General features: G+C 59.2%; 1 protein-coding gene across 1 annotated transcript in view; it reads right to left on the reverse strand.

The window, feature by feature from the left end:
• The window catches only part of PRKAG2 (protein kinase AMP-activated non-catalytic subunit gamma 2), a 172,055-nt gene that overhangs the window by 57,961 nt on the left and 100,308 nt on the right, over positions 1–13,786 (reverse strand). The window contains exon 4 of the mRNA XM_090286923.1: positions 2,476–2,693. Coding sequence (XP_090143049.1) covers positions 2,476–2,693 — 218 coding nt within the window. The remainder of the gene's footprint in view (positions 1–2,475; positions 2,694–13,786) is intronic.

Consider the following 13,786-nt stretch of genomic DNA (forward strand, 5'->3'; position numbering starts at 1 on the left):
CTCCCGACCACACGCTCCTCTGATTGTTTCATCTACGTGATGGTGTAAGCACCACATCTCTGATGGCTTTCAAGTGTCAATCATTAGCTCCAGACACACACATCCAGGTGCTCTTTGGACACCTCCCCTTGAATGTCCTACAGATAACTTACTGTACTACTACTGCCACCTACACACACCTCACACATGCTCAAGCACACAACACCACGCTTACATGCGCACATGCACACACACAAACACATGTATGCAACACATGTGTGTGCACACGAGCATGTGCATATCGTGAAACACACTACACTCATATGTGCACACATAGCACATACTACACTCATATGTCACACATATGCAGTCTGCTCCTCCCTCCTCTGTTCCTTATCCCAGAAAACGCAACATCTTTCTAGTTTCCGGAGGCAAGGCCTCTGGAATCCTTTGATTCGCTCTCTTCCCTGCAACTAATCAACCAGACATTCCAAATTCCTTTCAAGGCGCCCTCTTAAATAGCTCTTTACTTTTTTAAAATCCTCACTTGAGGACATTTTTTCACTGCTTTTTAGAGAGAGAGGGAGGGAGGAAGGCAGGGAGAGAGAGACACACTGATGTGAGAGAGAAGCCTTGACTGGGTGCCTCCTGTACGTGCCCCAACGGGGGACCGAGGCCACCTTTGGGTGACGGGACGAAGCTGCAGCGGCGCCGCCCGGCCAGGGCAGTAGCTCTCTCCTTTTTCACGCCAGTCCCCCTCTTCCCACTCTGCGCTGCCAGGAGACCTCGGCGTCTCATGCTGCATCTCTGCCGAGCCCCCCTGCTGCCCAGACCCCTTCTGGGGGCTGCCTGTCTGCACTGTCTCCTAGTCCGTGACCAGGTTCCCACCTGCTCAGACAGGCCCTGCCCCAGGCTCCCGCACCGCGGCCTCTCCCTTCTCTGAGCTACATGGAACACTCATGCCCACGCCAACTCATGGCTAGTTTTTTTTTTCTAGAAGGCTCTCTACCTGTCCCCTTCAATAATTAAACTCTCCCAATGACTCAGACTCAGCTTGGCAGGGACCACTGCATCGAGCCCTCTCTGCCCTTAGTGGACGGCGGCCCGATGTCCCCTTCTCCCCTCCTGCCGTCACCAGACTGTTGGCTTCACTGGGCATCCCTACCCTGGGCGCTTGCTGCATTTACGTAACGTGTATCGAGTGCCACTCTGCCCCAGGAAGGCTGTCGCCCCAGAAGGCGGAACCGAGCGCTTGCACTTTGTCCTGCGGCGCGTCAAACGGCGGGGCTCTGCTAGGCCCACCGCTGCTAAAACCGCCTCTGGTGGAGCGCAGCCACGGCCTGTGCTCTGTGGGACACGCACACCAGCACATCTCCTCTCTCCCAACATGGCAACTGTCCTGGCTGGCATGTGTCCCCCCCAAAAAAGTGGCATGGCGGTCCTAACCTCTGGCACCTGGGAATGTGACCTTATTTGGAAGTAAATCTCTGCGGATGTCACCAAGGTAAGATGAGGCCATTCTGGATCAGGCCGGGCCCTAATCCAGCGTGGCCGGTGTTAGAAGAAGGGGAAAAGCTGGACCCAGACACACACAGAGGGAGACAGCCGTGCATGGAGGGAGACAGACACTGGAGTGACGCTGCCCCAAGCCGAGGAGAGCCCGGGGCTCCGGGACGCTGGAAGAGACGAGAAGGACCCTGCCCCTAGAGACCCCGGGTGGCAATCGGACCCGCCAGCACCTGGGTTTCAGACTTGCAGCCTCCGGGCGGACACGCAGCAGCTTCCTGTGGTCATCAGGTTCCCCAGTTAGTGCCCCTTTGTCCCACCAGCCCCAGGAAAGGACAACAGCATAAAATATTACATCCGTACAGATTGGGCTTGGTGACGTGGCTCTCATGCGCTGGCTTGGGCACAGACGCCTACCGCGTGTCTGTGGTACCGACGTCAGATCCGTTGGGCAGAGGGGGTGGGGCCACGCGTGCACGTGCAGGGCCCCGTGGGGAGAAGTAGGGGGCCTCCTCCACACATCCCCCAGGGTCTCCTCATTCCTGAGCTGCTCCGCCCCCACTCCGCTCTGAAAGGCTCGGCAGCTCACCGATGCTTCCCCCCCAACTCAGCCAACGTCAGACTTTAAATCTGAAAACTCCCAAATCACATTCGTATCTTTAAAAAGATTTGTTTGTTTCTTTTGTGTGCTTTGCCTGTGACTTGTTACTTTCGTCTGGCTCTCAAGATACATTCAAACGAAACTCTGAACGGCTGATTTTCGAAAAGAAGCTGAGGGAACCAGAAAACTGTTTCTGGTCATGTTCCGGGGGTTGTCCCTTCTCCCGGGATTTCCAGCTGCCTACGGGGCCCTCCCCGTGTTTGCTCTCAGCTGGTGACTTCTGACAAATCACCACCCACGCGTCCTGAGGACACAGCCTTGGCTCCAGTGGGGGGAGCACGGTGGGACGCCGCCCCACCTCCGCCGCCCGGCCGCCGGCCTGGACTTACGGTTCTGCAGGGAGCGTAGTGAGCCGGGGATGCCGCCGGAGGCCTGGCCACGCCCTGGAAGGAGGACGGGCAGAACCGCTGGCCCGCGTCCGGAGGGGAAGACGAGGCATGGATGCGGTTTTCCAGTCGCTCAGGCTCCTGCTTATAGGACTCCAGAGGGAACGAGTGCTGCTTGGTCACCTGCGTGGGCGTGGACGGCGAGGAAGAGAGGCCCGAGGCTGAGGAGGAAACGCAGTGCGGTTAGAGGCTGGCGGGGAGGCAGGGCGCAGCGCGAGGCTCCCGCACTCCCAAGGGCCACCAGCTCACACGGCCAGGAGGAAATGATCCCATTCCGAACGCAGAGACAAGCTCTTGTAAACCGATTTCTCACCCCTTAGTGTGAGCTGGGCCCAGAAACCCCCTCATCACCTAACTTGGGTCATGGGCGGGGTCCCCTTGCTGCGGGGAGGAGGCGGGGAGGCGAACAGTTCAGAGGACGCTGTCTTCTTCTATTTAGTCAAACACCCTCTGACCCCCGGTCCTCCCCTACACAGCGCCGCGCAGACAGCACCTGCGGGGGATCCCCCGCCACCTGAGCTAAGACACAGGCAAGTCTACAGAGCAGTCAACAGAGACGAAGGTCAACGGCACAGACACCACGCAACAGCACACGCCAAGGACCAGGGGAGACGGGCTGCTGCGGTCACGCTGTCCAACAGGAGTGTTGCTTCTGGGAGCGGGCGGCGGTGAGAATTCCCTGTGAAGGTGGGTGCTGGGGGGACCGCAGGGGAGGGGCCGGGCCGGGGAGGGCCTTGAAGGTGATGCTTTAGATGGGCCGGAACCGGGAGGAAGCCGACGGGGAGACTGGGGACATGAATGTGCCCGGAGTAGAAGGCTGTCCACCGGACCAGGGTCTGTGCCTTCCAGGGGGCTGTCTAGGCCGGCGGTCCCCACGCAGAGGTTGCCAAAGACCAGTGTTCTGGGTTCAGCTGTGCCCCCTAAGGAGGTGCGGTGAAGTCTCGACCCCCAGCACCTGTGAAGGTGACCTTTTTTGGAAATAGCATCTTTGCAGTTAAGATGAAGTCACACTGGAGGAGGGTGGGTCCTCTACCCCATGAGACTAGAGTCCTTAGAAGAGAAGAGGACACAGAGACGCACACACAGAGAGGAGAAGGCCATGTGATGACAGGCAGAGGCTGGAGTGACGTAACTATCCCTAAGCCAAGGAGTGACAAGCCACCAGCGGCTGGGAGAGGCCAGGAAGGATCCGACCCAGAGTCCCCGAGGGAGGGCAGCCCCGCGGGCCCCGCAGCCTTGGCGCCCAGGCTCCAGGCCCGTGAGAGATTCAGTCCCCGCTGTTCTGAGCCACCGGCCGGCCTGTGGTGCGTGGCCGCAGCCGCCTCAGGACGCTCACACACCGTAACGCTGCCCGACACTGATCTGTTTTCCGAGAGAAGCAGAGTTGGGATTCGGGTCTGACCGCTCCCATCTTCCGTAACTGAATGAAATTTTTGTTTTAAATGTGTTACTGAACATGTTTCAGTTAGACGAGGCACGGCCAAGGTTTCACAGCCAAGGCCACCCGCTGGCTGCTCTGACCTAGACAAAGACTGGTCAGCCCACAGAGCCGCAGCCGGGGTCCCCTTGGCCCTGCAGCCTGTGCCACGCCCCGGGCCCCTGCCCCCGGTCCCCGTGCACACAGGTGTCCCCGCTTCTGCTCCCACCCTCGCTCCCCACAGCGGCCCCCCACTCAGACGTCGCTCATCCTGTCTCCCTCCCCCGACCCTCTGGCCCCACAAGCCTCCCTGCGCAGCTCACAGCGCGCGTCTCACCTGGACTGTGGGTAACGAGCCAACCCACCGCCCGGCTTGGGGGCAGGGACCCCGCCCATGGCCTGGGGGTCCCCGCAGCCCCCGGTGCTGCCCCGGGCCAGGGGAGAGTTCTAGGTAAATGCCCACCAGCCGCCGACGGGCAAGGAGACCGGAGGGAGCAGGAAAAGGGGAAGGCCTAGGCTGCGTGTTTTCAGGGTGGAAATAACCAATGAAAGCAGGAGTGCCGCTTTCCAGGGAAGCCCCCTATACCACAAAGTCACACCAAGGGGGACGCTCCGTCCCCAGGCCCCAGGCTGGCCCCAGGTGCAGGCAGGACATAGAGCGCGCTACACGGCCCCTCCGTGGGTCATCAGGTAGGAGAAGCCTCGTGCAGCGAAGCCCCGCTGCTCAAAGACAGAAGCTTCCCCTGAGTTTGGGGAAGCAAGGTCTGCTCTGCAGTGGGGCTGCGGGGGGCGGGAGCGAAGGAGGGTGAGGACTAAGAGCAGGAAGGAAGCTGGTGGCGTAGCAGCTCTGGCAGGCAGGACGACAAGGAGGCCCCTGGCCGGGTCCCAGCCCTTCTCCCGGCCAGGCTCCCGCGTCCTTGTGGCACCAGCGCTCCCCAGAGATGCCCCCCAAGGGCGAGGAATAAGGACGCCAGCCGAGGCCCAGAGGGGGTGGCCTGGCTGTCCCAGCTCGTGCTGGGGACCAGGAGAGAGAACCCCTGTGCGGTTCTGTCTGTGGAGCCTGGGCGCCTCCCTGGGCACCCCCAGGGGCGGCGGCACGCTCGGTCAGGGGTCCTCCAGCGAGAGTCCTTGGCAGTGGCACCGGCCTGGCTCCCCACCGCGAGGCCCAGGACGGGCTAGTTCGCAGCATCACAGCCGAGCAGAAAATGCTACAGTCCGTGCTCCCAGCTCTCGCTCTGGCCGCTGGAAACAGGCTTTCTGGGGGGCCCTGCTTGGTGTTGGGGGGCAGGTGGAGACTCAGTGGAGGGACTGAACAGAGCAGGATAGGGTGGGAGCAGCTTAGGGGCAACCACATCCCAACAGCCTGCAAGAGCCCCTTGGGCAGAGACCGTCTGGGGGCTTCGGTTCTCCATGTAAAGGGGGACCTGGCCCCAGTGATCTCTAGCACCCCTCAGGGACAGTGCAAAGCACCCCCATCTGTCCCAACTTAGGGCACAATCTACACCAGCTCCTCCCCTTGCCTGTGACCTCATGTTCTGGCTCCAACCTCGCCCACGAAAGACTTCTCGGAGGCCCAGAGGCAGTAAGCATGTGTGCCCAGGCGTTTGGGCAAAATTCATCAAAGGAACAAGTGCGCACATCCCACACCACGATCCTGCCTCGGGACCGTCTCCCGCAGACACACTCGTGGGTCTGCTACGCGGTGGGTGAGGGCCGTTCATCACCACGGGGCTCTGAAGAGCAGGGACCGGAGGCAGAGACGCCTGCTCCTGGAACGAGGGTCAATGAACCACGGCTCACCCGCACGGACAGCCGCGACTCTGCATCGGGACGCAGCAGGCCCCAGGATCCATCTCCGCGACGCACTGGCAAGTGAGGAAGCAAACCGCTCGGCCATCTGCACAGAACGGCACCACGTGTGGTTTTCAAAGAGGGAAGGAGGGCATCCACGCCTGTCTGCACCAGCCCAGAGTGTTTCTGGAAGGCCCTGGAAACACTGTCACCAGACACAGGAGCAGCTGGTGGGGAAGACTTCTATCGCATGCCCTTTCTAGCTTTCGACTTTCATCCCGTGGGAACATATTAACTATTCAGAAAACTGTGTTTCTTCTGCTTTGAGCAAGAGGCTGAATACCATGGCCCGGAAGCCTCTCCTGCCTCCGACGAGGGTCCCAGCTGCCCCCGTCCCCGGGCTCTGCCCAGGTCAGTCTCCCAACTATACTAGGAAGTTCTCAGAGGGCAGGGCTTGCACCTCCCGGGCTCGCTGCCCTGCCCCCCCCAGACAAAGTGCTATGACACTCCCCCTCGCCTCTGCCACCCTGTGACAGGCTGTCCCACGGGTCACATTCTGCAGGGACCAAGCCCAGACGCCGCTGTGTGGGGACGTTTGCAGCTGGCAGAAGCCCTCGCCATTCTTTGGGCACAGAATGTCAATTTCTCAAGTGTAAATAATTCAGGAGCCCAGCACTCTGCAGCCTGCCACCTAAGAGGGCCCTTTCACAGCACAGCCCGGAGCATCTGCTCCTCCTGGGGCTCATCCCGGGCAGGCTGTCCCCACAGGGTGCTGCCGCCACGGTCCCAACCTAGTGCCAGCCGAGGGCGAGAGAGAAGCCGGGTGCCGAAGACGCGCTGCCCTGGCCTGCGTGGGATGCTGAGAAGACACAGTGGGCTTTTCCTCAGGGGCGGGGAGGCGGGAACAATTTGTTTCCAGTGAAACAGAATGACTCTCCATGGCCCTCAACACACTCCTCTCGCTGAAATCATTCCCGGGTCAAAGGCACTTCCATCACTGGACCTGGCCTTCCTGCCTCCTCTCTGCGCCCTTCCCAGAGCCAGGGATTCCTGTGAATTGGAGGGGGAGGGGGCAAGTAAAATGCCACCTGAAACAGGAGTCTGTGTGTTGTTTGGGGTACAGCGGAAGAGCCTTCCGAAAACCAAAACGCACCCCCTCTTTTCACGGTCCCTGAAATAGCTTTCGGGGGGCAGCGTCTCGCAATAACACCTTTTTTGCAGAACACCCTGCGGCTTGCAAAGTGCCCTTACACACGTCTGCTCCGTGTGCTCCTGGACGCCACCAGCCACAGGGGGCAGGTTTACGCCCACTTTTCGGGGGCAGAAACTGCTGACTGCAGAAGTTACTGCTCCCTGGTCCCTCAGGGGGTGAATGGCAGTGGTCCCCCCTGACACCAGGGTCCTGACTCTGCAGGCTAAGTTCTTCTGCCGGAATGAACCTGGGATATCGCCCAGAGAAAGCACACAGACTTCCAATCACACTTTGGGGGTGTGATGGGAGCAGGGAGGAGAGGGTGGGCTCCCTACGATGGGTGGCCTTGGGTGGGCAAGATGGGCTTCCTCCACAGGTGTTTGTCTCCCATGGCAGCCAGAAAGGTAAAGACACGATCGACGGACAGGACATGTACCCACAGTTAGGCTATTTTACCTGCGTGTGTGTGTGTGTGTGTGTGTGGTGGGGGGCTATCTAATGAACAGGAAGTAGGCAGGTAAGAATATTGCTGAACTTTTTAAAAAAGAAATTGGTGTCCTAATTCATAAATAAAGAGGAAAATCAGGCAAGGCAGACACAAGCCCCTGGTACTTTTAAGTAGAACAATTTCTTTTAGTCGTAGGTCCAGCCAGTCTCTCAGGAAAACCGTGTGTCAGACCAACAAGCCCAGGAGCTGAGGGGTCAACCTGTGATGATGAGTCAGAGTCCCACATTCCCGTTTGGTTGGGGAAAATGGGACAAAAACATAACCCCAACTCAGGTTGACAATCTCACCCAATACACACTGAGAGCCAAGGGTACAACCCCAGGCAGGAGGCCTCAGAGGTGAGCAGGGCCCCGAGGCCGGGGTGTGGGAGCTCCCAGAGACACAGGACAGCCCTGGGCCTCGCCGTCAGCAAAAGGAAACTGATCTGCCCCAATTAGGGGACCTTCTGATGGGCCCAGGAGGATGCATTGTGTCTATCCGAGGCTTCCCTCCCTCTTCTGCTTCTGAAGGACTTTGTTCAGGACCGCCGTCTGTCGCCTCAATGAGGGGACAATGCCTTTGATTCTCCATGGGCAGCGGCCAGGACAAATGAATAGGCCCAGTGAGAGAACAAGAACCGGCTCCTGGCAGCCACACAACACACCAGGCAAGTGGCCCCAGACACCAGGGAGCCAGGAGCCGGTGACTTCATAGGGCCAGACTGTGCTGGCAGGAGCTGCGTCTGCCGCCAAGGGGGTGCGGGCCGAAGGGAGAAGAGGGCGCCACTGGAGGAACGTGAGCAGAGGCCCATGGTTTCACCACGAGTAGCCACGGCCTTAAGCAAGCCAACCCCTTGCCTTGGTGACATAAGGCAGGTAGACCAGTTGGCCGTATGGTGCGCACATGTGTGCATACATAGTGCCAGCCTTTTCCATGTGTGTGGTCTAAAATAACAAGAAAGAAGGAAAAATTCATTTTGTTTTGGATCGTAAAATGCCCTTGCAGACCGTCATTCCAAGAAGCAGGGGATGAGAAAAGCAGATTTTCAGTTTACACTGGATGAGGGGTTTGGTTACACGCAGTTTTTAAAACAGCTACTGGCCACAGTGGTCGTTAAATGGTTGGCTCTAGCCCAGGGGTATCTGCACAAGAAAACTAAACAGAAATGGTGGGGGGGCGCAGCGGAGAGGAAACGGGAGTTTGGCAAGCGCTCGCTTCCAGACACCCCGCAGCCCCAGCGATGTGGCCCTGGCCCCCGGTGGCTCTGGGCTTTGGGAGAGCCATGCCCTCTGTGCTCCTGCCCTCTGTGCTCCTCTGGGGGCCTGAGCTCTGCTTCATGGACCCCCACGTGGCCCTAGACCCATCCTCACTAGAGCCGCCATGCCTTCGTATGTCGAAGCGATCCTCGGGGGGGTGGGGGGAGGAGAGAGAAAAGCCCTCGGCTGCTCGGGAAGAGAGGAGACTCTAGCACAGCGGTTCTCAGCCTTCCTAACGCCCCGACCCTTTAATACAGCTCCTCATGCTGTGGGGACCCCAACCATAAAATTATTTTCGTTGCTACTTCGTAACTGTAATTTTGCTGCTGTTATGAATCATCATGTAAATACCTGATATGCAGGATGTATTTTCATTGTTACAAATGGAACGTAATTAAAGCATAGCGATTAATCACAAAAACAATATGTAATTATATATGTGTTTTCCGATGGTCTTAGGGGACCCCTGTGAAAGGGTCGTTCGACCCCCAAAGGGGTCGCGACCCACAGGTTGAGGACCGCTGCTCTAGAACAATCCATTTCCCCTATGAAACTGTTTCTGAAAAACAACATGCTAAGGATTCTCTGGTGACAGGGATATCACTAGGCGGGGCCCCTTGGGTGACGATACTTTTTGTGGAAGTCCAAAAGCAACAGGATGGCCCTCCGTAAGGAAGCATGGTTGGCGGGTGGCCGTAGCGGACAAACGTCCCATGGCCTCATGTTACAGCAAAAAGTACGGAGACCCTGAGAGGCGGAGCGTCAGGCCCGAGGGCAACAGCAGGATCAGAAGCCGGGTCAGGCACGGGGAAGACTTGGATCTGTAGACCCCCCGCCCCCAGCTGGGCGGTGTCTGTGCCGGGAGGGGTCACAGCCCTGAGTGTGGCTGAAGGCACACAGTCACACGGGGGAGGGCGGGACAGTGGGGGTGCCCTCTGCGGCCCTCGCTGCCTGCCCTCGGGCCCTCTCCCTGGGCAGGAACGTCCCGCTGGCCCGCAGGCCGCACGGGGTGAGGTGGGGAGGGGAAGGCCATGACTCAGGCAGGCAGGACTGGGGCGGGGAGGACTCCAGGTTCCTTCTGGGGTCAGTGTGGTGACTGTCATTTCCTGTGAGGACACAGGGAAACACACTGATGTACCAGGGGGACATACAGTTTCAGCCTTGCAAACTGATGCCAAGGTGCCCGGTGGGCACGGGAAGGCTTTCTCGAGCTCCCCACAGGTGAAGCCAGAGTATTTCTGGGCAGGAGCCCCCCACCCCACCCCCCACTGCCCTTCCTCCGCTCCGATGGGCTCTTAGGCCACTATGAGACTTCTATGCAAGTTCCAACAAGTCTTCCCAACCTTGATCTCCGAGATGCCTGTTTAAAGCCCAGCTTTGCTCAGGCAAATTGCTCCCGCAGAGCCAGCCTGTCTAGCACACACAGGTATCGCTGTGACGTAAACGCAGGTCTGGTATGCAGGCACACGTGAGACTAACCCTGCTGACATGGGACAGGCGGGTCCCCGCTCCATGTCTGGGACGTGACTCTATCTCCACCCCCTCTTGGAATTCCTGGGCATCCATCGTCTGCTTATTATTCTAGCCCCCGGGGAAATTCCCCAGAAACTGGAAGGACGTGACCCTTCAACATCTGTGGGTCCTCAGACCCCGTGACAACCTGAGGAAACTGGTAAATGAAGCATGCACGCACAGCTGCCCTCTCTCTCCTCCTGAAACACCCTCAGCGCAGTCCCAATGCCCCAAAAGCCAGGCTTTAAGAATCTGAGTTCCAAGCGGCCTCCAAACCCTGCCCAGTCCTTATTCCCACGGGGCGGCCCGATGCTCTGGGTCAGCTGCTGCCAGGGGCTGCGTCCATGCTGAGGGACCCGGCAAGGGGAACACGGAGGCCCGGACCAGGGGGACACCGACGTGCTGACCAAATGGAGAGCAGGCAGCGACCGCGCCAGCCCGGGACCCTGGCACACACAGGCTCATGCAGTGCGCGTTCTAAAACCCGAAATCGTGCCCTTGGTTCTTCCTCTCCTTTCTGCAACTCGGGCTGCCCGAATCCCTGAGAACCTCGGTGACAGCGCCCTGCTGCCTTCCAGGAAGGGCTCTGAGCCACTGTCCCCTCCTCGAGGTGTGTCCTGGGTCCTTTCGAGTGTGTAGGTCCCTGACCAGCCAGGGTCCTCTATCCTACCAGGCACCATGGCATGTGGGCCCCGGGAGCACGGTTTCCAACCCTCCCCGCTGGAAGCAGGAGGAGGAGGCAGAGCTGGGGAGGCTTGTGGGTGAGTGTGACCCCCGCCCCCACCGACGCTTGCCTTCCCACTGGCTCCCCCAGGGCAGGTGGCGGCCGGCAGCCAGGCCCGGGCATTCCCTTCCCAGGGTGCCAGCTGCAGCCAGCTGCCACGGGACGCTGACCAGGGCTCTCCTGTGGGTCTGTTGACTCAACACGCATGTCACCTGACACCACCCCGCCAGGCCCTCTGGGTGTGAGGTGCTGGGAGCCTGGCTGGGGTGTGGGCGAGGCCAGGGAGGCCCGGGGCCAGGGAGGCATCCAGACTGGGCCTCGGCCCGTGCTGGTTTCTATGGGCTGTTCTCCTCACTCACCTCCCGGAGAACAGTGACAGCTGACAGCCGCGGGCCTGAAACTTCGCTTGTGCTTTGGGGGAGGACTAACAACTCCACCAGAGGAACTGGGAGCAGAAGCACCTTTCTGGGGAGCTCCGAGTTCCTGACCTTCCAGTGTCTGACCCTACGGAAGCCACCACTGCCTGAGCTTGTTTTTTTTTTTTTTTTAATCCTCACCTGAGGATATGTTTATTGATTTTAGAGAGGGAGGGGGAGAGAAAGTAAGAGAGAGAGAGAGAGAGAGAGAGAGAAGCACTGATCAGTTGCCTCCCATATGTGCCATGACTAGGGACTCAACCTGAAAACCTAGGTGTGTGCCCTGACCAGGGATCGAACCTACAACATTTTGGTGTACGGGACGATGCTTCAACCAGCTGATCCACCTGGCCAGGGCTGCCTGAGCTTGTTTTATGGGCAGGGAGAAGGCAGCCCCCTATTAGCATAATTTTAGGGTTTGGAGAGACCCCGTCCCCCATCCAACTACTTCGCCTGCGTGATGGGTCTCTCTGATGGCCCTGTCTCCCCTTGGGCAGCTGCTGTCACCTGAAAGGCCTGTGCCCTAATCATCCCGGCTAACCTGCTGCAGGCTGGTCCGGATAACCATTCCCCACATGTGGCGCCTCGGAGGGACCGTCACTGGAAGGAAGTACAGGTGGGACCTGGGCCTCGGTGGTACCCAGTCAGCACCTTTTGCCTCCACGAGATCTAACTTTCCCTCTGGTCTCCCTCGCCGGGCGTCCAGGGCTGTGCGTGAGAAACGCTATGAGAACGCCGTGTGTGGGGGAGCGGGTTGCGTTCCCCCCCGCTTCAGCACTGCTCGTGGGCTGAGCTCACTTCTCGTAAAGCCTGCTCTGGTTCCTAGAGCTGATTCTTCCTGCTTTGCGTGTGCCAGGCGCGTCCCAATGCTGTAAAAGAGCACGCCGCGGCCTCTTTTTTACACGCCCCATCTCCCCCAAGAGCACAAGCTGTCGTGAGTGTTATGTCCTGCCGGCACCCCCACACGCAGGTGCCGGCACACGCCCCACTGATGAATATTTGCTGTGTTTACGAGGCACGTTTGGTGAACACACCTTTGTTCAACAAAGCGCCCACCAAGCCCCGTCCATAAAAGAATGAGTGGACAAATTGGGTTTCATCAAAACGTAACACTTAGGGTTATCAAAAGATACCGGCAGGAAAATGAAAAAAATGGCAAGTGACAGGGAGGAAAAGTTTGCAAAACACACGTGACGTGGAACTCCTACCCAGAATACATGAGTGACTCTCAAAACTCAGTAACGAGAGCACGAATGATTCAGTAAAACAAGCAGAGGACGGAACAGAGGCTTCCCCAGAGGAGACGCGCCGTGACCAGCACGTTAGAAGATGCTCCGCACCTTCGTCAGGAGAGAGACGCAAATTAAAACCACCACCAGACACCATGACGCAGCTGTCGGAGCAGCTAAAATGTCGAGAGCCGACGATATGGAGGGCTGGCCCGGGGACGGGAACCAGCAGAAACTCCTACGTTGGTGACGAACCGCAAAGGGACCGGCGGGTTGGGGAGTAGCTGGACAGTTTCCGCTGAACTTGAACGTATACTCCCCAGCAATGCCATTCGTAGGAGAGAGGAGACTTGTGGTCACACAAAAGCCTGATGCTAATGTTTATAGGGGCTTCCGTCACCGGTGCCCTAGACTGGAAATGCCCCAAACACCCTCAGGCTGGTGCATTCACGAGCAGACGGGTGCATCCGTCAGTGAAGAACTACTCGGTAACGCGGAGGAAAGAACCACGGGCTGAATCTCCGGCTGAGCCGGGGGAAAGCAGCCGACCCGAAGGCTGAGCCCGGGTGTCCGCGCGGCCTGGGCCGACCGGCCTGGCGCCCAGTTCCCTGCGCCTTGAGACTCCTCAGCCCTGGAGCCCCAGTCCTGCTCAATTAAAGATAGCAGCTGGCATCCCCACCCTCCGGCCGGACGGTCATCTCAGGAGACTGGATGGAGCCACCACTGCTGAGCAGGGAAAAGGAGTGAGGTCTTGGCTCCAGGGTCCCTGAGGCTCAAGCACCCTGCTCCCACCCTGAGGACTGGCTGGACAGTTCAAAGGTCAGGCAGGGGAGAGGGAAGAAGGTCCCTGCAGAGTGGGCAGCGAGGGGCAGGTCCCAGGAGGCCCCCCAGGCAGAGTCACCCAACCCATGGCCTTGGACAAGTCAGTGAGTCATGTCTTCTCCACGGTCTGAACCCCAGAAAAGCCCCCCAATGTCCAGCTGCCTGGGGGCAGTGCAGGGGCTCCTGCCCAGGCCACTGGGAGACTGTGAAGCTCTCGTTGGGGTGCAGAGGGGTCCCAGAGCAAAGAGGCACGGGCGAGGCCCTGGCCAAGTGGCCGCTGTCCCAGGGCGGCTTCCGCGGGAGGGCAGACTCCAGCCTCTCCTCCCAGACTGCCCACCCCTGCTTTGTCCCTCGAAGCCACTCCAGGCCCAGCGGAGGGGTCTGTGCCCCTGCACAGGGGCAGTCCTC

Source organism: Furipterus horrens, unplaced genomic scaffold (assembly GCF_987537825.1).
Source record: "Furipterus horrens unplaced genomic scaffold, mFurHor1.1.pri manual_scaffold_9, whole genome shotgun sequence".
NCBI classification, from domain to species: domain Eukaryota; kingdom Metazoa; phylum Chordata; class Mammalia; order Chiroptera; family Furipteridae; genus Furipterus; species Furipterus horrens.